This window comes from Scatophagus argus, chromosome 3 (assembly GCF_020382885.2).
Source record: "Scatophagus argus isolate fScaArg1 chromosome 3, fScaArg1.pri, whole genome shotgun sequence".
In the NCBI taxonomy this organism is placed as follows: Eukaryota; Metazoa; Chordata; class Actinopteri; family Scatophagidae; genus Scatophagus; species Scatophagus argus.
In genome coordinates, this window is record NC_058495.1 from 22,861,822 (window position 1) to 22,888,178 (window position 26,357).

At 39.5% G+C, this 26,357-nt stretch overlaps 1 protein-coding gene across 3 annotated transcripts in view; it reads left to right on the plus strand.

The window, feature by feature from the left end:
* cntn4 (contactin 4) overlaps positions 1-26,357 on the plus strand; it is a 137,638-nt gene that overhangs the window by 59,300 nt on the left and 51,981 nt on the right. For all 3 annotated transcript variants that reach the window (XM_046384797.1, XM_046384799.1, XM_046384798.1), the window contains 2 exons: positions 2,565-2,740; positions 15,336-15,431. In XM_046384797.1, the coding sequence (XP_046240753.1) occupies positions 2,565-2,740; positions 15,336-15,431 (272 nt within the window). The remainder of the gene's footprint in view (positions 1-2,564; positions 2,741-15,335; positions 15,432-26,357) is intronic.

The window sequence follows — 26,357 nt, forward strand, 5'->3', positions numbered from 1 at the left end:
TATCACTTAACGCACTCACACACTTGCAAACAGACGACGGACATAATTTGGTATAGACATACTGAATATTCTATAATGGGATTAGAATGAAACAGAAGAAATGAATTTTAAATATAGCTATGCAAAGTATGGCATTCACAAAGATGTAGTACAAAGTGGTATCGTTTTTTAACACATTAGAGTGTCGGACTTAAGAAAAGGAACAGACCGCCTAACATTCACAGCTGCATGAGCCAGATGGTACGGTATTATGCCACTGTGTACATGGCCTGTTGTTACATGATTACATAAAGCATGTGCCTAACAAATGGAGCTTCTGTTATGGCCTGCTTGCCAGCATAAATCATTCTAAACAGAATTATTAAATAATCTAGTTTATATGTTTGATGTAGTCTGTTGCTCCATACTTCCCACAGAGGAGGTGAGGCGCTGACACAAAGACGGTGTTGAAAGCTCCCCTCACGCTGCTTTCTATCGTTTCCCAACTGGTCTCGGTTTATCCGTAGTTAGAATGTGCTCGGGTTTCGCAGGAATTGTAGTATCTGTCACTTAGCAGCTTTAAAGTTGTTATCTAATTGGCTTAAAGCAACAAGAGCTGTCACAGGGCATTCAGTTGGTCACAAAAGAGCACTGGCAGCTTTGGGTGGGCAATTATCTTTAACTACCACCATGTTTAATGACCATACACATACACAGTGTGGCACTACTAAGGGATTCACAATATCTTCCTCCAACTGCGTAAATTCTTTATCCTTTTCAACATTACTCAATCAGATACATCAAAACATTTTCTGGGCTCAATTAGTGACCCGGTCTAATGTTTTAGAAAAACACAGATAAAAGCATTGAATCCACAACTGTCTTCTGCAACATTTGGTTTTCAAGCCGCCACCAGATAACGTTTCAATAGGGATACAATGCAGCCTTTCCAAGCAGTTATAACTGTGAAAAGGCTGCTCCCGTTTCAGAAACAGAGTCAGTCTGATAGCGAGGTTTTGCTCGTCATTGCCCTCCCCTGTCCGCCCTGCCTTTACATTCAAGTCGAAGGTATTACTTGGCTCTAAAACATTTCTGATTTTTGTTTGCTCCACTTGGACTACAAATGAATCACTGCTGTAGTCCAGTGAGACAACCCCCAAAAGCCGCCCCCCCCAGCTCTTCTCTATTGTGTGTAGTAATAAGGCTCTGGAGAGCATGCACTTACTTATAACAGAACCGAAGAAGGGCCATGAAAGACCATTGTGCTACATGTTTTGTCTATTAAAAGAAAAAAAGTCTGTAGAGGCACTTTGTGAGTGCTGCAATAGCTGGCCCACAAATATTCTGCCGTATGTGAGGCAGTGCAGTGAGGGTAGGCAGGTAAACAACACAGTCTGACTTTGTTTTTGATGTAATCAGCTCCTACTTGTGTATTATGTGATGATCCTGTACCGACTCCAGAGGACACAGCACGGAGCGTAGTTGATTTTCTGCAGCTCAATAAGCAATTCAGTATATTCTGTAGGGTATATTATGCGATAAAAGATGTAATATAGCAAGAAAATACCACAATGATAATGCAACACCACTGTCAGTGTTTTGTTAAAAAGGTTATACCTCAAAGGCACCAAATTGGCACCACGAGGAGAGTTAAGATAGCAGTGCACAAAAACAGCTTTGCACAACTTCTGTCTACTGTACAAAAGGGCTTAAGCAAAGGCCCCTTTTTTCACATCAAAGCTGCTTTCTTTTCCAAATGAAACAATACACTGTTTTCCCAGCTGAACCTGAAATCATTCGGAGAAAATTAAAAAATCAAAGCAGAAGGAAACAGAGAAGTTCTCCTCGAAGAAATAACCAACCGTTAAATCACCTTGGGCCCTAATCAAATCCACATTGTCCATTTTCCAATAAGGTATAAAATGCTCCTTTTATGCTTGCCTATCTGTGCAGAACCTTTTATTGCTTTGATGGTTATACATCATTGATAACAAATAACAGTGTCTGAGCTCTTTCTGTGTCCTGGCTGAAGTAAGTTATGACTTAAAAACGTTTTTCCAAAATGACTGATTTTCTTCCCACTTCCTTTTCCTTTTCTAATAGTTCGCATCTGCGTGGCGAGATTAGAGAATATGTTTTATCGTTTAAAGAGAATTGTCCCCTTCGTTGATCACCGCTAACAGCAATGATTATCATGCGGACTAGTCTAGAATACACAAGTGTGAAGGCAAGGTTGCAGGCATTTGTTTTAATTGTCACACCATAATGATTAAGCGGCATTTTTATGCGGTTTGACTGGGGTCTAGCAAGATGGATGGCCTGCAATGCTATCTGTTCTCAGGAAGTCAAGTCCTTGGCACCACAACGGTTCACTGCTGCTTAGATTAACTCTTAGCTGGGGGGGCTTCATTCTGGACTCGCTCCACCTTTTATTCCTTTCCTGTCGAAATACAATCAAATTAACAGGTCACGTTCTCCTTTTTATTGTTGTCTGGAATGCTTCCATCTCTCCAGTCTACACTGAACAGTATTTAAATTGTTAATTTACATGTTAATTTTCCCCATTTATTTATTAATTTTTTCAGGTGGAAACTGAATGGCACAGAAATCATCCCCAAATCTGGATCTCACTACAGCCTTTCTGGAGGCAACCTCAGAATCAGCCATCTGAACAAAGACCAAGATGCTGGAACGTATCAGTGCCTCGCCTCCAACTCTTTCGGGACCATTGTCAGCCGAGAGGCCAGTCTAACCTTTGCATGTGAGTCTCTTTTTCTTTTCCGTCTCTCTCCAGGCGAACTTTTGTGGCTTTTGAGCTTCCACTCATAAAAGGGATGCAGCTGGAAAAAAAAGACACTCGGGCTGATAACGTGATGAACAAGGAAACATCTCTCGGGGGAACTATTAACTCCTTGTGTGTGCTGACGAGACTTTACTCGAAGTCATCACAGCAGATCAAACACAAACCTAAAAAAACTATGAAGCAAAGTAAAATTCAAAGCAAGGCTTCTTTATGGTACATATGAGGACTGCCACAAGTACTGCTGTCTCCTAAAGAACCAGGCGAAGAAGTACATTTGTACTGAAAGCTGCTGTAAATGTTATTTTTAAATCAATGTACCAAAGGACCATGTGAAAGAGTTCGCTCGTTTGAACCTACAGAAAATGATCAGGTTAGTGATATTCAGCATTATTATTGCTCGTATTCTAGTTGATGCTAGTTTAAGCAGGTTGTCATAAGTAAACACTGCGTACACTGAACTTCAACCACAGCAAACGACAAAGTAATACCAAACTAAAAAAAAAGTTCCAACATTCAGAGTCAGCACAATTCGTTTTGCAGTGTAAGGTGTTTTTTGGTGGGGTTTTTTTAACCATTTTCTGACCATCACGATGACAGATAGTTTGACAGATCTTGATGAGTCTGATAGCCTCTGGACTTCATATTCCTAAAGCAGCAGGAAGTCAATAATTGTATATGTGTATGTGCCAGTTATCGGACAGGCGTAAATGATGACGTTAACAGCAAGTGAGTGATCACTTGCTCCGATTACGTTCTGAGATTTTAGCGTTTGGGGACAAGGCCACCAATATGTCTCAGGTCATTTGTTTGGTCCCCTGGATCAGTGAGAAGTCAATGTACAATCTGACTCTGCTGGTGGATTTCCACTATGATAGGATGACAGTTCCATCAATTGTTGGGATCTGACCTTACCAGCCTTCAGTTGTTGTCACGGAGTCAGGGTGCGCATGTATGGCTGAGTGTCATCTATCTTCTTTATTACTCTTGGTATGGCTTAATTAACTCCACAGCATGATTGACTGGTGAAGGTTCAAATGAATAATTTAAAGGTTAACTGGTATTACTGTAGAGTGTCATGTAATTCTTTATAGAAATTTAAGGCAACCAAAGTGCAGGGGTTTTTCTCCTGCAGGAAGGCAGGCAGAGATATTCTGCTCCCATGACTCTGACTGCCAGTGAAATACACACCATGAGCACATTAGGTGCAAGTGGTGTTTCAGCACCTATCCCTATTTCCCTCCAGTAAAGACCATGACCTTTTGGCGGTAATTAGTTTTGCTCATAATTTGACTGCAATTTTGACACAAGACAGACTTTGAGCCTACTCGCACCTCTAATAAGCCCAGTTGTGATTACAGCTGTCAGAGCCAAAATGGGAGTAATCGTTTTGAGCTATAAAAATCCACATCTGCTACACCTCAAAGGTCAAAAGTCAAGATATTTAAAGATTGTCTAATCTCTGAGAGCATCTTGCTTCCTGCAGTTGGTGTATTTCCTCTTGAAAAGGTCTGGGAAGTAACGCAGAATCTGACAGTATTATTCAGAGAAATTAGATCATTAAAGGGCGACTCCATTTGTGTTGTTTTCTGGGGTTTTGTAAATTCCTATTCCATGTTCATGGAAAGCAAGGACGTAGGTTACAGCGCTGATGCCTTCACCTCCCTTAACCAACAGACGCAGAAGTTTGCTGACAGTGTAAACATGGAGAGTGTTAGCTTGGAAGACTTTGAGCTTGGAGGATGGAAAATGATTTTTTTTTATTACTAAGCCTTCATTACAGGATTTGTCACTTGCTGTTTGTAAAACCAATATTCAGATTTACTCTCGAGGGAGACAGAGAGTAGAGCGATTGGAGAGTGGGAGAAGCGTTGCGAACAAAGCCAGTGAATCTCAGACTTTTTTTTTTTTTATTGTTTCACTGTGTTGAAGTAACAAAAAGTCACAAAAATAGTCCCGTGGGAAGCTGCTGCCTTGATGGATTTCGTGTGGATTTTCTGATGGAGTTTGCCGCGTGTGGCTGGCCATGTGTCTGTCTGTGTAGTTCAACCACGCCCCCGGCCGTGCTCAAACACACAAAGACCTGCAGCTCACAAACTTACGAAGGCACAGGTGGACTAGACGGTTTATATGTCGGAATGTGATCATACAAATGTGATCATATGTCAGGTCAAAAAGTTTTCAGAAAGGCTTGGAAAAGCAGCCGGAGCCAAAGCATGATATCAAAATCTCAGAAACACAAAAAAAGTGGAGCCTTGTATTTGACTGAAGCATGAACAGGTGGTATTGGTGAAATATGTCATAGTGCTGATTTTGCTGCTGAGATTTTGATTCACACATGGAACATGGAAACTGTTGTTAATTTTGAGCTGTCCTACCACGTTAAATATACATTAAAACACCAAATATAGAATGGGAGAGCAATGTTAGGGTTAACCCAGTAAGTTCACGGGAAATCTGGAATTTTGTAGAAGTGCTCTTCAGCAACTAAATGCTTGAGTCGAATCAGTGGCATTCGACAGCGTGTCACACAGATGGCCTCGGTGAGCGTCTGGGCAACTCAGTGCTCTATTTTCAAGCACTGATGCAGTCTGTATTTCAGAAAACTCTCGCTCCGATTGACATGTACCTTGTACAAAGTACCACTGTACAAAGACCAAACAAACTGTTCAGGTTTCAAATATCCGAGATACCTGAAAATAAATTAAGTTAAAACGCGTCCAAATTATCCTCAGCATTGTCTAAAGATGACCATTAAATTCTCAACAAAAACTCACAGTCAGTTACAAATATTTCCAAGCTGACACAGTTCTTGCTTTATAAGTAATTAAATTAAATTAAATTAAAGTTATGTATTCATTGAGACCCCATTTATTATTTTAAATATCCACCTCTGATGATGTGAAAGCAATGCCCCCAAAAACATTTAAATAAAAAGCGAAATTAAATCTGAAGCTTTACTGAATTTACCACAATTATTAATGAATTAACTCTTGCATTAATTGGAATCTGCCAGGCTTTGTTGTCATCTGTTGCCTGAATAACTCATTATCTGTGCATACAAAGAATGAGCGTTTTGAAAAATATTAAAGCATACTTTTAATGTTGGAACTTTTATTTTTGTTTTTTTAGGCAAAATCCACCAAACCAAACAGTTACTGACTCAACACTGAAGTAAACTTTAAGTTTCTCACAAAAAAAGTTATACTTCATGTAAAGCTGGGTCTTAAAATTGATCTTGAACTCCCGATAGTGAGTCACTGAGAGCACGGTGAACATGATCTGCCTTCTAATGTAGTCATTTAGCTCTGTTTGTGAGGGATTTCTGCCTTTCGCTTAATTAAACAGACATCAGTGGTGTTGTAATCTTGTTCCTGGGTAGTAATCTCAGCAATCGCAGCGATACCATTTTCACAGCTTGATGTTGTTTCGGTTTAGACCTGCATGCAGGTCTTAACCTCAGTCGTATTTTGCCAACTAAATTATAATGTAAAAAGTTAAGTTTTGCATCTCTGTTTTGACATAATATTAACCTTCCCCTTATATGACTTTAATGTTTAATGTCTTTAAAAACAACTGAAAGCCCTCAGGCTGAATTTCTGTTTGCTGAACTGCAAGTGATCTGCTCCCTCAACCTGTACATTTTATGTTTTTTTTTCTGCAGACAAGAGTGAACACACTCTGTAGTGAAACTCTTCTGCAAAGTGGTATTCCTCGGTTAACACTTGTTAGTCCACAGGCTCCACGAAGCCTCCAAGGTTATTCTTTGAAATTGGCACAAGTCCAAACGCTTCAGCGTTCTTCTCCATGTCACAAACTTTTGATGGATGACGCTACTCCTCGCCAGGGTTGTGGCTGTCTACCCCCTGAGGGTAGGATAACTGATGGGCAGCGTGTGCTCCCACTCAATACTCACTGCCCTTGATTAGTATGTCTATTGATTCTATATCAGTGATTATGTAAAAGATGTACGGCCATAATTCATACCGATGAACAGGCTGTGTATTCAATATCTGAATTGCAGCGTGGGCCCTCTTACACGGGTGGCACTGAGAGAACTGTGCTTTCAATGCAGCGACGAGCTTGTACGGTGATGAAGTTTCCACGATGTCAGTTTATGACCGCAGATGTCAAGAAGGTCCGGCACACAAGAAAAACATTGTTGAAAAAGGAGCTCGCCTTAAAATCCGTATCCTGTCTTGCGTTGGCGTTTCTATTCGGTTATTTATATGGTGTCTCATCAGTCTCAGATGAGCTCATATTTTGCTAAGCATATAGGAGTGATCATTTCTGATGTCACCAGAGTAAAACCTTGAGGGGATACATGAATACTTCATTTAAATGCAAATAAATCCTCTCTTCCCTCAGCTGTTGTGATAACGTGGAGTGAGTATATTGACTAAGTTAATGAGGTGTAAATAGCTAATGGGTTTACTCTGGCTTTTACTTTTTGTCTGCATTACACTATCAAGATATCACTCTTGATGACCTGCTCTGTTGTAACGCACACGTAGTCTGAAACTGTGACGGACTGAGATTGCATGTCTGCATAACTAAACTTTTTTTGTGGCAGATGATGTAATGTTGAAGATCTTTTATACCTGTTTTGCAGAAAATATCTCAATGTTCATGTGCTCTTTGTGTAAACAGCAACAAATTGTTAAAGCGAGATATCAGTTTACTTATCATGAGAAGAATTTTCTCAGCCACTGGAAAAGCAGCAAGTTCTCCAAATTAAAGCCCAAAATACGTCCATGACTGAATGACACATGAAAGCTTTCTTTCTGATGTGATGCCCCATCAGACCGATGGAATAATTTGTTTGTGTCTTTTAAAACTGTTGTTGGAAATGAAATGGTTTATTAATGCGACAGCAGCATGGCTGAGATTTGGTTCGGTTCAGGGAAAGAAAGGTTTGGGTTAAAATAAATAAGCTGTTACATGTTTTGTGTTCTTAGAATTACAGTCGGCCAGCTGTGGATTTACCACTTTTATATAAGACTTGGTTGTGTAAACTGTTGTGATTTTATGTTTTTAAAGCTTTTAAAGCGCAATGTGTGTCAAACTTCTCAGATGAATAAAGGAATAAAGTATTTTGATTTTAAATGAATTGAATAATTTGCTTGTCAAACATCATTAATAATTATTGAACATTATTTTTTTTTTCTAATTTGAATTGAAAGAGTTACTTTCTAAGAGGAGTTAAAGAACAGGAGTAATTACATTCTGCAGTTAGTTTATTATGGGTGCACCTAATAAAACTAATGCAGCCTCATAAAACAGGCTTGCATGAATCCTCCTTTCCTGAAGGTTATAATGTTCAGTTTGTGTTAAAAATGTTAAAGAGACGTATTGATTTCACCTTATGATCATATATTGCCTTAAACGGACAGTTTCTGCTTTACTGCGTTTGTTTCAGTGAGGGTTGACCAAATTCAGTAGCACCATAAAACATAACACATTAAAGCAACCGTTAAAACAGGTGAATTTCACTTGTGTTTACGCGTAAATATATTTTAACAATCTGATCAAACAGAGCTGTGACACACACACACACACGGAGACACACACATTCACCTGCCATCCGCTTGAAGACAAAGGGCTTGAGAAGTCGCAGGTTGTAATGAATCTCATGGTCACGGTTGGACAGGCTTGTTGAAGTATGATAAGTTGTGCTGGCATTTGGAAAGCTCATATGTCTGGGATGTGATCATCAGCCTAATCTGGATCATTGTTTGGAATGCCAGCCCAGGTTTGCAGTAATTTATGCTAATGAATCTAGATGGGACATCACGTTTCCTTGTTCTGAGGCTATTAATCATTGTTAGTTGCTTCCCTTTTGAAATTTACACTGAGGCGCTTCTGTAAGCTTGGTGCAGGAAACATTTGCACAGATTTGTGTGCAAAGTTATGTTCACTGCTGTTCCTTTATATGACAGATTTAGTTGATATGTTATTTGAGATGACCCTTGCAGGCAAACTGTGCACTTCTGTGCTTTCTTTTGAACCTGTGCACAGCTGTGTGCGCTATGAAAAACATGCCTTTGCTTAATGATGTCCGCCCTCCATCTGAAGAGGGTGGTGGTTGTATGATATTTTGAATTATGCTTTCCGGAGTTCTCCTCAAGCGCTTTTCACAACAATGCTTCCTTTGCTCTTTTCCGGCTGTTGGAAGTGGATGGAAGGGGGAGATGTGTAGGGGGTGTTTTTGGAATTTACCGCTATCGCCACATGCTTTCAGTTCGGGTGAGGCCACGTCTGTGGATCTGGACAGGGACTATCAGTGGCTGTAGTGAGGTAGGCATCGCCACTTCACAAATCACAACAGCTTTGATCTCAGCCAAAAATAATGCCAGAAAAGACTTTTTTTTGGAATAAATTCAGTACCTTAGATGTCTCTTGCTCTTTTCCACTTTGTTCTATGGGCTCGTATTTTGGGGAGGCTTGGGCGCTTTTATCTAACCTTCTATCGCGCCTTCAGATGAAAGTAAGTGGTGGGGCTACTCATAAAAAGCTTCTGTCGCCATTTTGTAGTGGCCAGATTGTTTTAACAAGATTAAAAAAAAAATAAATAAAAAATAAAAAGAAGAGCACTTTGTCCATCAAGACTGCCTTAGTATTTGTAGCATTTCAAGAGGCAGCCCTAAATAACTGATGTACAACCAAAATGCTTCATGTAAGTAAAAGTGCAGAGGTGAAGAAAAAAACAGGGCAGACATTTCAGCTACAAGTTCTCATAAAGCGGAAGTCAATTAGCCTTGTTAATCACTTTTGAATGGCAGTTGAAAGATAACCAGACAGTCTGCTTTCCTTAAAAAGCTGCTGAAAAGTGGCAGTCTGTAAAATATGACGAGCTAAAAATAAATAAATAAATAAATCGCCTAATTTATGTGCTGAGGCCAGATTCAATTCTGCACAGGCCATAAACCTCCGTGGAAGCACCTTAAATTCAGATCTTCAAACATCATTGCTCCGTCTTTCCTTTTTAATTACTCTCATGAGTTGGTCACCACCCCGTCAGTGTCAGGCCACTTTTTTCACCGCCCAGAAAATATAATTTGGACGGACAGTGATTTGCAGAGTTAAAATGACTGTGGACAGCAAATCTGTCATCCAATCTATGGACTGAGCTCAGATGTTCAATTATTCTGGTGCGACATGCTGTTTTTCCAGTGCAGAACAGGGACAAACAAGTACATAAATCAGATGAGTAGATTTACATGTTATGAACAGTTTACTCCTGTGCTTCTTTTCCCACTGTGACGGTGTGCAAATGATACACACTTGAGCATACTTTTAATGTTGGAACTTTTTTATTTTCATTTATTGTTTTGGTTGTGTGGTGGTGTTTGGTTTTGTTTTATGTTTTATTAATTTAGGATATTTTTTCACATTCCAATTTTAATGTCTGAATATTTCTAAGAATTAAAAGTTAATTTCTGTCTGAAAGGGCGTACTTGGATTATTAAGTTATTTTATTATCAGTGTATCAGAGGCATAAAACAGTCTTAAAATGACACTAATGTCATTTCTGGGATGATACATTGTTCAACAAAAGTAGTTATTGTGACAGGCCCACCTACAAGATGAATGACTTAGTACAGCAGATGCAGTGAAGGCAATATGGCAGCATTTGTAATTCTTCTGGAGCCTTTGAATGACAAATTATAGTGCCTTCACGATACTCTGTCCAACAGTGCAGCACTTTGCGGCACTGATGGTTTATTAGAGGATACCATGCTTGTGGCCAAGTTGAGTGATTCCGTTCATTACTGTTCCATGATGACCCCTTAGACCAAAGTAATGTCAACTTGCAACCCGTTATCGCAGGTCGTTCATGTCTGTGACTATTCCTTCTCACTCTAATTTTTTTCCTTTTCTCTTTTATTTTCTTTTTGAGATTTTTTTTTTATTGGCATGAAGATGGAAAGCTATCCAGTATTATATTTAAAAAAGGAAAAATGACAGAGATAACTGTGTAGAAGAAATATGTTTTTTCATAAATCCTATGAAATCCTTTTTAATAATCTCACATCTCAACCAAATTCATGGTTTCAAAAATACTGAATTCTTGAGTACAGATTTAAGCTGTTGCTAACCCATTCCCAAATACGTATTGAACAAGCCACAAAAGAAAGAAGAAAACATACATTTCACATTCTTTATTCATTTAATCATGCAACAAACTCTTAATAATTGTATCTCCTCCCTAAGTAATAATCTATAGGCTTTCAATCCCGTCTACATGGACAGGGAGCCGGGGGTCAAACCGCCAACCTGGTGATCAGTGGACGACTTACTCAACCTAAATCAACTTGACACAGCAACAATAAACTAACAACACTTCTTTCACACTTTTTAACAACATCCAGGTTTCAGACAGCAAACTGAAACACATGACAGTTGACAGATTTTTGACAGATAAGAAAAGAAAAACAGGCGATTCTTATCGAGCAAACACATCAGTCAAAACTGAAGTCAAGAAAATACAAAGAAGTCTAATCTGATCTCAAGTTCATTGTCAATGTGACAGAAAAGCTATTTATGACTAAAACTTAAATCCTGATGGTATCATTTTCACTTGGCTTTTTTCTCTCCCGTCTTTTTTGGTCAATCACTGCTGGGAAAAATTAAACTGGATTTTCAAAACTTTAAGAACTTGGTAAAGTTGGTGGCACACACCCACCTGCTGTTATTCAGATTACACTCCTACACCAAGCTATCTCCTTAGAGGCAGTGGCTTTCTCACTCTCTTTCAGTTTGTCTCTCACAGGAGTCCTTCATTGTCACACACCTGCGCTCCCAGGACACAATCACAAACGTTCCTTGAAGAAACTCTCTGCAGCACAGTGACTCACTTTCTGTTGCAGCTGGTGGGCGACTGGAGCACAATCACTCCCAGTTATGGTCAGCTCCTGGGGGCTCACACTCCATCCTTGGAGCTGGCTTTTTAACACTTTCCTGGCTATTCAGTGATACCAGTGTGATTTGACAACTTGCTTTGAAGTGAGGTGATCCATAGTGTCCTCTGCATGTATCAAGGACGCCTTTCTCAGATCCTTTACCTGACTGACCTGGGCAAACACCCCACGGGCACAGAGTGGAACACAATAGCAAAGTCTTGCTGCAGTTTGTTTTATGTGTTTATTTATTTTGAACGTCACAGTAAATCTTGTGATACCAAGAAGACCAGAAGGTATTTTACATATTATGGATACTAAACTTCACAAAAATTGGTGAAGCTTCTTACGTACTCTATCAAAACTGTTTTAAATAAATTACTTCCAGGTAATCTTACAGTGAATTTATTGTTTTAAAGTTGAGATATTAATGTCTTCATAAAGCTAAAACAAGAGTTTTTAGGTCCCTGCGCCAAACCTGGCATTCATCTTAAGAAAAATATTAGAAACCACTTAGGGCTCGAGAGTCTCAGATAGCTATTAGTTAAACCATTCTCGTGGGTCGAGAAGAGATTTATGTTTAAAGAAATAATTAAAGACTGCTTCTTAATTGACTTGTCCTGCAGCCAATATGACATATATTAACTGACCTTATAGTCCTCTTCATAAATCAGTGAGCCCTATAATTTTACATTTAGATCACTTGGAGCTGAACTAATCAGTAATCTCATTTGAAAGTGGATTGGTTGCAGTTTTGCAATGAGCAGGTCTGCACCGCTGCTCGCACTGACTTGGGAATATGCTGCATATAATAGAGCAAGGTTAATTAAGGTTAATTTACCCAATTTGGAGAATATGTATGGATAAATATGAGACCCCATATCACCTTTATGAGTGCCCGATGTCAAAGTTGAATGTACAAATACAAAAAAAAAAAAAAACCCAAAACAAATCAACAAAATGGTGATTATTGGAACAAGATAAGGATGTTAGAATAACTGATTGTCTTTGACTATTTGGTTAATAATGTTGGAATAATGTTCTCATGTAACTGCAAATTGAAGTAACTGCTTCATGTTTTCATGCTGTGTATTTCGATCAGAAACATATTTATCCTTCGTATTTATACTCATCAGTGCAGACATGAAGCCTCTGTGTGAATTACATGTACTGAGTTCAGTGATACTTCATTAGTGCAGCGATTCCTTGGATGGCGGTTATGACCTACTGTTGTTTCCATCAATTGTCATACGAAAATTAGTTCACTTCAGCAGTACTTTTGTTGTTCAGACCATACCAGGAATAGCTTTGTAATGTTCAGTGGTGGTGGGTGTGATGAATGAAAGGTAACCTGATTACCACCAGAGCTATTAAAATCCCTCATGTGTGACCAGCCACAGCAGCTCTTTCTGCTTAGCAGCGGGGCTGCAGATTGTTGTTTGGCTCATATTAGTGGGTGTATGTCACTATTGATTTCAACTCTTTTTTTCTTTTTCATAATGCATTTAGCTCATACAGGACTTCCATTTGTTATCTAGAATATACAATTACTGGAGTAGGGAGCAGGGTATAGTAATAGTCCTGACTGGTCCTGAACTAAAACTGTGTGTCTTCTATTACATTCTACATGCCTGACTGAATATGAAGAAAAGAAATTAAAGCATGCAAATAATGTTGAAACAAGGGAGGAGACATGACGAACAAAGGAGGCGCACCTGATGCACTGGGAGGCGACAAATAAGTGCAATGCAGTCAGCCTGTTTTCGATTTCAAAAACCTGAGTGGAAACACAAACAGCTAATACTGCAAGCACTTTTTATACTTGTGTGAGGTGGAAGAATCAGTGTGTCAATAAAAAATAAACATTGGAAACGGACTTGGTAAATAAGTCATGATGTACATGGAGCATGTGAACTATTTGTCACTTGAGCTTCCACTGATTAGTCCTTCAACACATGAAAGCATTCAATCTGTGTGGACATTAAGACATGAAACAAATACAAATGATGATATAAATAAAATTTAAATTTAAATGCATCTTCTTGTTGTGCCCTCTCCTTCTGCAATGATTTATCCCATCTGACTCTAGAGTTACTGTTTTTCCTGATGTGTGCTCTGCTTTATATTCATAATTTCTGGATTTATTAGGATGGAAACTTGACTAATATCCAAGACGCCATGATGTTTTGTGGATGTTTAAAGCACCCAATCCTGCTGTCTCAACAGGCTCATCATCTTCAATTTTTATATTACTAGTTGTTTTCAAAGAAGCAGATCTGTTAAAAGGGATTTTTTTTTATTTTATTTTAACCCAGTTTTTATGTCCCCAAACATCCAAAATGAGTATTTTTCCTGCTCCAAGAAAACACAGCTGACTGCAATTTACGGTAAACAAGGTTCTCTGTTGATGCTTGGAAAATGTTTTTGCTAGTAATGAGAGGGAAGAAAAAACAGATAGAAAAACCAAATGGTCAGATTCTCTCAAAGAAATAAAATAATAATAATTCAAAGGACAGTGTTTGCCTTAAAAGCTTAACATTTTTCTTGTCATTATTATTAAAATTGATTTTTAAAAAAATGTAAATAAACCCCCATTCCTGTGTGTGTTTTTTAATTAAAAAACTTACAGGCAACACATACTGTACAGATTCAACATTAAAAGTGAGGCAGCAGTAACAGCAGTTCTTCCAGTCATAAGCAAACATGGTGGACGTCTCAGAGACATTTGTCCAGTTAAATTTATCTGTGCGTTTACACTGTTCATCTGCATTCATAATCACAGCAAAGACTCCAGCCTTCCAACACCAACCTGATGTGGTACATAAGGTTTTACAGCATCTTTGACCATCACATTTAACTAATATTATCACAACAAAACATCCATAACATACAACATTACCTTGAGTTGTATGATGTACTTTTTGTTTTTTCACAGTCCATTCATCTCTTTTCAGTCTGAGCTTTTATTCGTTCTGCCTGGCAGGTCTTCTTTCCATAAAATTCTCAACTTTTAAAACTTTGGTTTACTTATCAGGCATTGCTGTCTTCTTCTGGCAAAGGTCTCCATTGAGACCCTTTATTGCACTCCTTTTTGATTCTTGTGGCACTGTTACAGTGAGTCCTAGATATCCACAATACACAACAACACAGGCAGGAGGTGATTTGACCTGAGGCAAAGCCAAAGGCTGTTTACCTCCCAGTAAACGTTGCTTCTTGAAAATGTACCTGACACTAGCATAGATACAGAGAGGATAATGGTGTTGCTGTATATAGTTTGTAAGTGTGGTGCAGTGGTTCAGTGGTTTGCTCACACACAGTGTGGGTTTGAACCTTGGCCCTTGGAGTTTAAAAGAACTGCATTTGTCAGGGTCGAGCTTTAGTTTCTTTCCCACAGTCCAAAGAAATATGGGCAGGAACTGTCTGGTGCTGTGTGAGTGTGCGGTGTGTTTATCTGTGTGAGCTCGATAATAAACTGCCAACCTGTTGGGAGTGTTTCCCCGCCTGCTGCATGCTGCTTTAGGCTCCATAGGCTGTGACCTTGAATAGGAGTAACAAGCAAGAAAAACAGTCATTTTGTTTATGACAGCGCTTTCATCTGTTCAAGGATCACATCTGACTTGTGGAGATATTTTACTTACTGTCCCTATTTTTTTTAGATTTGGAAAACTTCAAGACTCACAAAAGAAGCTCTGTGTCTGTCCGTGAAGGTCAAGGAGTGGTTTTGCTGTGTGGCCCACCATCACATTCCGGAGGTAAAACAAAATATTCTCATTCTTAATGACTGATTTTTAATGACCCCGTTGGAAAACAAAACTGGAATAATATCATAATGTTTGAAATGTTTTCAGATGGGTGTTTGAAGTGTTTGGTTGGGCTGGGGATGTTTGAGAGCCAGCTGTTTCAATGACACCTTTGACTTGGTAATCAACACCTTCCATCTGCCTCTATGGGGGATTGAAAGATTTCTTGTGTTGCTTAGGTGTCATCAATCTTGGTTAGGCCACGGGAAGCGCGACAGCCTCGCTGTCAGGAGCCTACGGCTGTTTTGATTACAGCTTTATTTTTCTGCCTCATTTCAACGTCATCATTATTTGTTCTCAAGCTAAAGGCAAAATTAATAAGTGTAATATGGTACAATTAATTTGCTAGTTTGCTTTTTTGCCTAGAGTTAGATGAGAACCTCAGTAATCTCATATTGGTACAAAATAAGGTAACATAGTTTAGTATGACATAGTGTAAAGACAGCTGACCAGGCTGTATCCAAAGTTTGAAGTCACAGTGAAAAAACCATTAGAACGTCTTCTTTATCGTAGCTTCCGTAATGTGACTTATTTCTGAGTGAAACAGAACATGCAGGTGGGATATAGTTATGAGAAGGATTTAAATCTAATCCAGATTGGTTGAGTGAATGTTTTTTTTATTTCACAGTCTTTGGAAAATGAAAAAGTACAACACATGTAAAAATAGCAAAGCAGCAAGCAGCTGTCAGCTTTCCAGGGTAGTTGTTGTTGTTCCTCCGTCCGTTCTTTCTGCTAAGCTATAAGCTAACTATCTCTAGGCCAGACATGAGAAGAATAATTAACTTTTCTGATCAAACACTCTGCAAAAAAGTCAATAAGCATATTTCCCAAAATTTCAAACTATTGTTTTAGAGTGCAACAGGTCTACAATTTTTCCTTCAGCTGCCACACAGTCTACAGAAAATTGAGGAACATGTTGCATAAATTGGATGCACCATTTGGCTGGTATGAAGCTAAATTTATTTGGAATTAAAACTGAGTTTTCAGGCAAAGTTTGTAATATTTTGTAATTGCCGCAGATGTGTCCTGTTGTAGCTTCTTTCTTCTCTACCCAGAAAGAAGAGAAGCTGCTGCTACATTTAGCCCACCTGACAGCCACATAGCTGATCTCACTGACAAATGCACTTGCCTGCTGTGGTAAAAAATGTTGCTTGGCAAGAATTGGTTGTAACTGTTTGGACCTTGTATCCTTTTGGGGTTTTTACCTGGTGAAATTTTAGATTTATTTGCAAATAGTTCTACTGATACAGCGGTGTCTGTTTGTACTGTGAACATCTGCTTCACTGACTCTTTCCATATATGTCACTTTATGCTGAAGTAATACAATTATGGTTCGGCTTCCAAACCAGTGGGGAAATAATTCCAGTATGTCAGGAATCTCTGGGCACATGAAAAGCCCCCTTAAGACACTTGTCTCCTCACTAATACACAGACCCAGTACAAGCTGTCAATTAAAAGTCCATTTAAGTGAGTTTTAGCTCTCAGCTGTAACAGAAGCTGCTATCACCATGTCATTCATCTGGATAAACTAACTTGTCGCCTGGTTCTTATCATTGTCCTTGCAGTAAACACAGTGTTCCGATGCGTCTTTGGTGTACAGTGACTCATCCTACCCTGAAGTCCTGACATGTAACTGTTAAAATTTTGCTTTGTTTAAGCATATTTGCAGTTTAAGGAAAATCTGACATGAAAAGCATCCTTGAAAATTTACCAAAATCACCATAACCTTTCCCTGTCAGTACACATTGTGTGTCAAGATACAAACACATTCAGCGCCAGCTACATCCATCCATTCACACATACACACACACACACACACACACACCAAAAAACACCAGATCAAGACTTAACAGGCTTCCCCACACATCCTGACCAGGCTGTTGGAACTAAACACACAAAGACATTCAGCCAAGCAAACTGGCAACAACGAAAAGCAATCAATCTGCAGGCAAAGACCAAAGTGTTTTGCCACTACTGGTTTCATTGTTGACCCAACATGTTGATTTTGTTACATCTGAAACAACTCTTTCATTTGCTTGTAAGAGGCAATCTGGCAACTGTGATTTCTTTCGTCCATGTCATGCTGAAACCAAAGTGATTAGCTTGAAATTTTCGTTTGGATATCTGTTGAGCACAAAGTCATTAATCAGCACATTGAAGGTTCATTTTATATATTTTTAAAACATTTAAATTTAATTGTCCTGGAAAGGAAATGAGTAGGATATATTTAATAATAATTCATCTTCTATAATCTGAATTATACTCACAACTGATCACTCTCTGTACCACTCAGTTGTAGCCCAGCACCTCAATATGCGAGGTCTACGAGAGCTTGCTAAGAAAAAAAATTATCCATTGCAGTTCTGTGTTGCGTCTCAGAAGTACACTGACCATAAACTGCATGTCCCAGAATGCATCCTGATTTTGTCATACCCCAGGCTGCATTTCAGTCTGCTGTAGCGTTCGGGTTGAGTAATTTTAGTTGTAGCAAATATCATTAATAGTAGCAGCATAGCAAAAGGTCCAAGAAAATAAAAGTGCAGACAGAAGGCAATTTAATGAGAGAAGGAAAAGTGAACAAACAGTCCTGCTTAATAGATTCAAGCCAGTATGTCATTGTAACACGGCCAAGAAAAGCAACAGAAAGTCTAAGAACAAGAGAATGCAAAAGTTACAGTGAAAAAAGTGATTCAGTAATGAAAGGCAGCTTCAGTGTGGCTGAAGAAATCACCCGATCATCAGTGTGTTTTGCAGAAAAAAACAAGAAGTGCGTGCTTGCATTTGTTTTTGCTGGACTTCTCCTGTCAGAGTTGTCTTATTAATTTATTACTGGAGCCAGTAATTAAAGAAGGGAGAGGCAAAATTATGTCATATGATAGTAGATACTTAGGGCTACCTTTACCGATGGCCCTCTGAGGGCAACCAAAATGTTGATGTAGCCTGAAATGAAACTGAGCTACAATCTAATCTGCCTATAACCAGATGTTATCAGTATATCACTGGCAAGTCATCTAACTCTTCATTTACATTAGATAGGTGTTTTAGTTATTTGAATTTTCCTATATTTCTATTTTTAGTGGCTAATTTCAGAAATATCATCAGCGTGGTGTGGAGGTTCCATTTGCCTTTTGAAAACACTTATTAATACTATACCGACATGTTTGACGTTTTAGGTCGGATAATGCTGGCAATACTTTTATTTCTCTTCTTGTCATCAAATTCCATGAGGAGATCCAAACAAACAGTGAAGTGATGTCAATATGATCTGTGCATGGAGCTCTATTGAAAAGACGTCAAGGAGCCACACTTGCAGTGGGTGACATGTTCCTTCATTAGCATGAACACACACTTTAGTTCAATTTGGCTCAATCCTGTCCTCCTGCTGTAAACAAACCAGATGTGTTACTGAGTGACTGAGCCATTGTTGCTTTACTCAGAATTCAAGAAGCAGCTCAGTCGTCAGTCTCAGTAGTTTATTGCAAATCTGTTTGGCCTGTCAGAAGATATGCTATTGTGTATGTTTTCACGTAAATTCACTGAAACAAGATGACTAATGAGGAACAGGCCATGTACAACACCATGATGAGAATGCACCCTGGAGGAAAAATAAAAATCTGCAGGCAGTATAAAATGGAGTGATGATGATAATGGAATACAATTGTATATTCATGAAATGTATTTGTCCTGATTGTGAGGGCTATTTGGCCTGGGAAGAAGGCTTTCCTGTCTTGACAATTTCCAACTGATCAAAATAAATTTGAAAGTCTGTGCTGTTGAATTTGTTTTTGTAGGTGACACCATCCTGATACAGGTGACAACCATTATAAGGTCCTATTCGTGAGCCAATTCCCCTGCTTCTGAATAGGGGAAATATTGCTGCAGGTATAATAGAGCATTGCAGCACTGGTCCAAACCCTGCATACCTAACCATGAATGAGAAAATAAAACATGAAAAAAACATGATGATACGTATTCGGTGCCTGTAGTGCTGAAAGTTGTTGTAAGTTGAGAAAATATTTCACATGCTCAATCATCTGCGGCCATATTTCATGCATGCCTCTGACATAGAGGAGCTGCATCTCAGTGTGTCATCAGCAGCCTGACAGCCAATAATAAGACAATAATGACTATTAGACCACCTTGCCTCCCTCAAGAGGACCTCATTACATTTTAATCAAGTTCTGCGTGTGGGTGGCACACTGAAGAAAAATCTCAACGCATCTCGATTCAGTACCATATGTTTGCAAACCTTCCCGTAGTGGTTGAACCCTTGGTGCATGCCCAAGGCTCCGTTGGGTCTCCACCTCCCCGGGGGTTGGGGGTAGGGAGCGGCACACATTATGCATGGCACACAGCTTTCCTGTCCACTGTATGCAGGCTCGTCCATGCAGAAGGACATGTTTGGACAGAAGAAAGAGCATGAGAAATGAGTGTGGTTGGTGATAGAAAGGGAAATCTCCAGGGGATATGAAAGTATGGGAGTGTGTTAGTGTGCTGCTAGTAGGAGAGCACACATCTGCTTCACCAGAACTACACTATCTACTGGTAGTACTGGTGTGGTGTGTGCTCAGTGGATGTGTGCATGTGTGTCTTTAGGTAGGTTAGTCTGTATGCGTCACTGTGCTGTGCCTTCAGTATACATTAACAAGACAGATACAAATCAGAATGATCAAACAAACCATCTGGTGATAGTATGCAATTCACATATGGGTAGTTAATTAAAGGAAAGAGAAAACAACACAGTGGCCTCTACAGGTATATAACCTGTCGAGCCTCTGATGTTCATAATAATAATAATAAAAAATAAAAAATGTCCCAAACTCACTGTTGGATAGCCAGAGTAGTGTGTGTTTTATGTAGTCAGCAAATCTCTGACTGCTTTCAAAAGCATAATGGATATTTGACATCTCTCCATATGGAAACAGTCGGTGCCTTCAAGTAGGCTCGAGTTTATAAGCTTCATGAGAAGCATCAGTCTGAACAAGCCACATATGGTATCACAACCTTGGAAGTTTTCTGATGTTCTGAGGTCATAATGTGTAATTTCTAAACATGATACGGAAATACTGAGACAACAAAAACAAAATCAATCACAAAGACAACAGTCGTTTTTGTTAGTCACTAGCAACAGCCTGAAATGACCTGAAAAAATTCCAGGAAATTGTCATTTTAAATGCCAAACATATAATTTACACTTACTTTAAACCGTAAGATGAAACTTGCATCACAGTTTCTCCACAGACTGTGAGGAAGGACATGTTTACTCCAGTGGTATTTGTTGATGATACTACACTTGACTCATATTCAGTAGTTTTTTCATATGGGATTATTCTGCTCTTAATCTGATTAGCAGACGACACATTTCACAATCTCCATGAGTAATCTTCTTTCACAATCCCACATTCAGTCATATTTCCCCTCTTCATCTGTCTGGGGACTTCAGCTCTCTGAAATAATATCACATGTTACTGTCACACCATCCATGCTGAGCTCAAAGACTCTTTTCTGCAGACAAGAACAGTTTTGACATAATGTGGCTCAGTTACCTTCCAGTGAAGAGAAACTTCACTGACAAGCAGCCAACAACATGACAGCAGCATGAAATGGGATGTAGTGTATTTTCAGGCAGTGACACCCTGAGTTGATTGGAGTTTCTAATCACGTATGAAAAGGTCAGAGAGGAGTCTGAGTGTAGCGCACACACATTTCCCAGAAGACGTGTGTGAGTGACGTGCTTCTTAAATCTCCCTCTAAGCTCCTTAAAGTTTACAGTACACATAGCTGTTGTTATTGTCGCATCTGAAATGTGTGTGTGTGTTTGTGGGGGGGAAAGCAAAGGGTGTGGAGCACACTGCAGGTTCACATCTGTACATGTTCACCTGACTGCACGTATGTGTCCAGAACATACGAAGAACTAAATTCAGATGCTGCTGTTCCCTTTTCTTTATGGTTGTGAGTGAGCATCTCCATCCTCTCTGCCGGGCTGCAGTCACAAGTCATGTCCTCAGGCTCCCCGGTGCGGCTACATAAACACAAATCCCTCTGTGCCTGTGGGGATTTCATCCCAGAAGAAATGCGCTGTCACCTGCTGTGCAAGGGGAAAATAACAATTGTCGAAAACGTGGCAGCTCCGTCCACAGCACCCAGCTTGCTTAGCAGAGCACTGGACCAGAGTTTTAAGTTGAATCCATTCAGCACCTCCTAACTGGCCAGTCTTTACAACTATATCACTGCATCCACTGTGGCAAAGAGCAGAGAAGCAAGCAGGTTCACTTTAATTTGAAATGATATCATGTTATGTTTGTTTATGTCATTTAGTATTTTCAGATAAATATGTTAGTTCTCCTACTGCATAACTGATATGGTGTGATAAAACCTGGGGAGTGGGTAGCAACTCCTACTGTGATTAGCTAACTAGCTAAAAGTATGGAAATGATGGAAGAAGTGAATTCACTCTGCTACAAGCTAGCTGCTCCAGGCTACATTAGCTGCTACTGATATACCACTTTGACCAAAGTGTTGGTGAAAGAGTTGCAGTGTGGTTAGTGTGAACACCAGAGTTTGAATAAAACAGATGAAATCTCTGGTTCAGCTGCATCAATTTTGATCCTTTCTTTTAAAATGTTCTTTATGAGTCCAACAATATGACAATGTGAAGCCAAAGTACTTTAAAACTTAAAATAGTTAATGACCTTGGCGATTTTTTTATTATTATTATTGTAGCAAGCTCTATTATTCATTTATAATTTTTAACAAACAATTTTTTTAGCTCAGTAAATGGAGGTTATTGGCCTGACCTGCAGCAGAGCAGTAGTTGTATCACTGTAACCGGTTGTCTCTTGAGTGCAATGCCGTTGAGGCTTCATGCCGTCCCATACGTCCCAGGGTGCTCAGGTTTACATGTTGAAATAATGATGCAAGCCAGAGCCTGCGTTAAAGCAGCATCATATTGTATGTTGCAATCTCTTTCCTCTTCCTCAGGGAATACACGTTAAAGTCATAACATTTGGATTTCTCCAGGGCGTGTGTCTCCTGTTGTATCCTATTTTTAAGTTACTAAGCACTGGACATCGAAGTTTTAAAGTGCCAGTGACGGATTATAATGAACTTTAACTCATTTATTTTAAACACATTTGATGATTGTTGATTCAGTTCTTACATATAAGACAACTTTTCTAGTGCTCAGTCTAGTACTTATTTACTGGCCTCATCAGAGATCCTACCTGCTCCTGCAGCCAAGCAGCAGAGAGACAGGAAGAGGAGCCTGAGTGCAGATCAGTGATGACACACCCTGCCAGTCCAGATCTGAGCACAAAGGCAGAGCGGAGTGCTGCCTCCACGCACTCACTCTCCATCTGACATACCAGAGCGTGCCACAAATATATGGTAATTACTATCTGCAGAGTCCGAGGAAGGAGAATGGATTAACTCAACCTGGCTTCAGCATGAGCTGTGTTTTATAAACCAAGCCGCCTCCAAAATGCATGTTTCTCCCAAATGTGCAGTCCAGTTTCCCTCCTGCCTGTCATCGTGGATCACAGGCAGCAGGAAGAGCTGAGAGGCTGTCACTTCTCGTCTTTTTCAAAGCCAACCATATTAACGGGCCGCCGATGTGACCAAGCCGTGCTCTATGTACTACACAATTACTGTGTTTAGTTGTGGACCTAATGCTTCTGACCTCTATTTTCTATTGGGGAGAGACCTTAAAGAGGCACTCAAGACTGAAATCTCTTTGTGTATCTCCACTAAGAGTAGATTTTTTTATTTCTTTATTTTTTTTTGCTGTTTGTTGTCCCTGTTTTCGCTCCCACCCGAGGCTTTGAGAACACAGAGCATGTGCATCCTGTCCGGTCCTGTAAAGGAAACAGTGAAGCAGAGGATTCTCAGGGCCTGGAGCAGTTCTGGGAGTACTGCACTCAGTAACACAATGTGGAATGACAGTAGTTTAAGTGAGGAGGTTTTTTCTGAGTTTCTTTGTCTGTTTATTTGTTTCTGTGCAAAGGGGCAGCCTTTCAAAGACGCTCTCATACATCAGCGTGTGTGTAGATTCTAATAGGAGCAAATTGTGAGTTTGTTTTCTCAGTTGACTTTGGGACTTTTCTCATGTGGGGTATATGATATGCTGTTTGGCTGCATTAGCTCTCCTCCGTGGCTCCGGAAATATTTTAGAAAAAGTAGTTCATGTTGTACCAGATAAGCGTGTTTTACCCCATCTGACACTACCCAGAACCCCTCCCCTGCCCATGAATGTAATACCATGCTACTAGCGCCTGTAATCAGAGAATTATTCAGCCTGGAAAAGGGTGAATGTGCACTGTTTTGTTAAAAATTTGTGTATTTTGGAGCATGCCCACATTCCCCTGCTTTGTAACTGAGTTATGAAAAATGCGTATTGTTGTCAAGTGTGCTATTACATGTATTACTGAGATCAAATGATGAGGCAGCTGATGATAATAATGCATAATGATGCCAAAGCATCATGATGTAACAGTAAAACTGCTGACATGCTTTTTGTATTGACAGATGGCTGCTTTGTCTGTTGGAAATCTTTTTTTCTTTTTCTTTTTTTTTTATTTTGTCCATAAATATTGTCTAAATGAATATGAATTGCTTTTAGCAATAGGGCCAGACCTCCTTAGGGATTGTGTCAGTGACTGGCTTTGCTCCTGGGTTGCAGCAGGAGGAAGAGAAGCAGGCCAGTGCCTGTATTGTGTAGAAATTAATCACATTTCAGGATAGAGAGAGAACAAAAAAAAAACGTGGCTGGTCTTTAAACTGCTGGTTGACGTCACTGAATGTAACAGACACATGCGGCCTGCCATTCGAAGCAGTCAGTTATTTTCTACAGCTGCTCCATTTTACAATGAGATTGTTCAGTCATTTGCAGCATTTTCTTCTTTTCAGCTGTTAGTGGAAGATGCAGTGCACATGCTCATCCTGTTCACGTCCATGATGTCATATTCACAAAGCTTAAGAAACCTCTATAGCAATTTAGACTGAAATGTAGGCTCAATTCGATCTTTGCATCCATCTTGTATACATCTAATCTAATGGAAGCCTTTGAGGGTTGAAGATTCTGATTTTTTGTGTCACTGTGCACAATTTATATTGCAACAGTAAGGTGATGAACATATTTACAAACAGACAAATGCATATAACCTACATATTGTAATTAAAGGGTCATGTTACTAGTAAGCATATGAAACAGTGTTGTTCTGGCAAAGCTTTGAGAAGTCTCAAAAAATACTCAGTTTGTCTCAAAATATCACAGTTTAAGAACTGCATTTCAACTGTTGTTCTTATCACATGCGCAGGCTGAAGACAAATTTTGAATGTTTTAATTTATTTGAACTTGTTTTTGTGACACAACTTGCTCACGCTGCAGACTAACCTTTCAGCTGGTACATAACCACAAGTGCATCCCTCCAGGTGCCCTAAGCTGATAGAGACGTTTCCTTTCCAGGCTGTCATTAAAGATGATAGACCTACTTTGGGATTACTGCCCACCGTCTTTTTCTTCATGCTACATCTTTACATTATCTCCCAAACTGTCTGGGTACGATCTTAACCACGTAAGGGGACGAGACGACGTGTTTGACTTGCACGTCGTGTTCAGGCTTTGAATATTCAGTGAGGCCTGTCCTTTGAAGCTGCTCCTGGACCTCCTTTTGTGAGTACAGCAGCTTTATTCATTGTGACTTATGCAAAGTGATCTTTAACCTAGAGGGAAACCACAGAGTACACTTCAGGGACTTTTGAAAGCCTCCCTCCAATGGATCATGTTTTGGAAGTAATGATTTTTTGAGGGGGCAGATCAAAAGAAACCGTAGTCTGTATTCACACCTGTGGTTTGGTTCATTTGTTCCAAACCGAAGAGAAAAAAAAAAAAATCATACATTGTTGGATTTTAGGTCTGGCCCGGTTTCACACTGACTTTTTTCAATCAAACAACAAAGTTACACAGCCTGACAGGTAACTCAGTTGGACAGTTTTGGACAGATTTGGCAATCGTCATCCTGCACCACTAAGATCCACCAAACAACATACATATAACTGTTACAGTTATTGCTGTAACTGTACATACACATGGTTTATTCAGGTCAATAAGGTTGCTGTCTGAATAGATGTACAGATGGATTTAATGCTAAAATAACATATCTGTAAAAATCCTGTGTTTGGTTTGTTTGCTTTCAGACCACATACAAAAAGTCCTCCAGGGTTGGTTTAGTAAGATCACCTTTTCATGGGGATCTCACCAACAACGTTTTGTCAAACATCCAATGCGATTGCTATATTCACATGAGCCTAAACAGTCCAGTTTGGGGGTTGGGGAAATGCTCAGTTTCAAAAGAACCACTCCAACCAAACCAGGCCTGAGAAAACCCACAAACTGCAGAAATGTTTTACAAATAATGTGTATATTTTCTGCTTTGAGAGGACCTCCGCAACATGAAAAAGGACTGAAATTGTTCATTTGAGCTCATGTACGGCTGTCATCATAATACAAATAAGGCTGATTTATGCTATGGCAGCGACAGTCATTTTGCCTCCCCGTTTCTTTGCTCTACATTCTATCTTGATGATGTCCTGTCTTCATACAAGTGAGCTGTGTAACCCATAAAATGAATGCCCTGAATAATTTTGTGAAGACTGTTCGGCCAGCTGTGTGAGATATCTCATTATGTTTTTGCTCTCAGTGGCATTCTGCAGCTCATGTTGTGCCATGTAGTCATATGGGTTTTAAACATAGAAGGAGAGCAGGTGCAGCCATAGTCCAAAAGCACTGGAGAGGAAACAAACACAACATGCCTTATCCTGCCTTGAAGTGTCCCTTGTCCCAATGGATGTCTGCTGTGCCATCGCTCTGTGCTGGGCTCC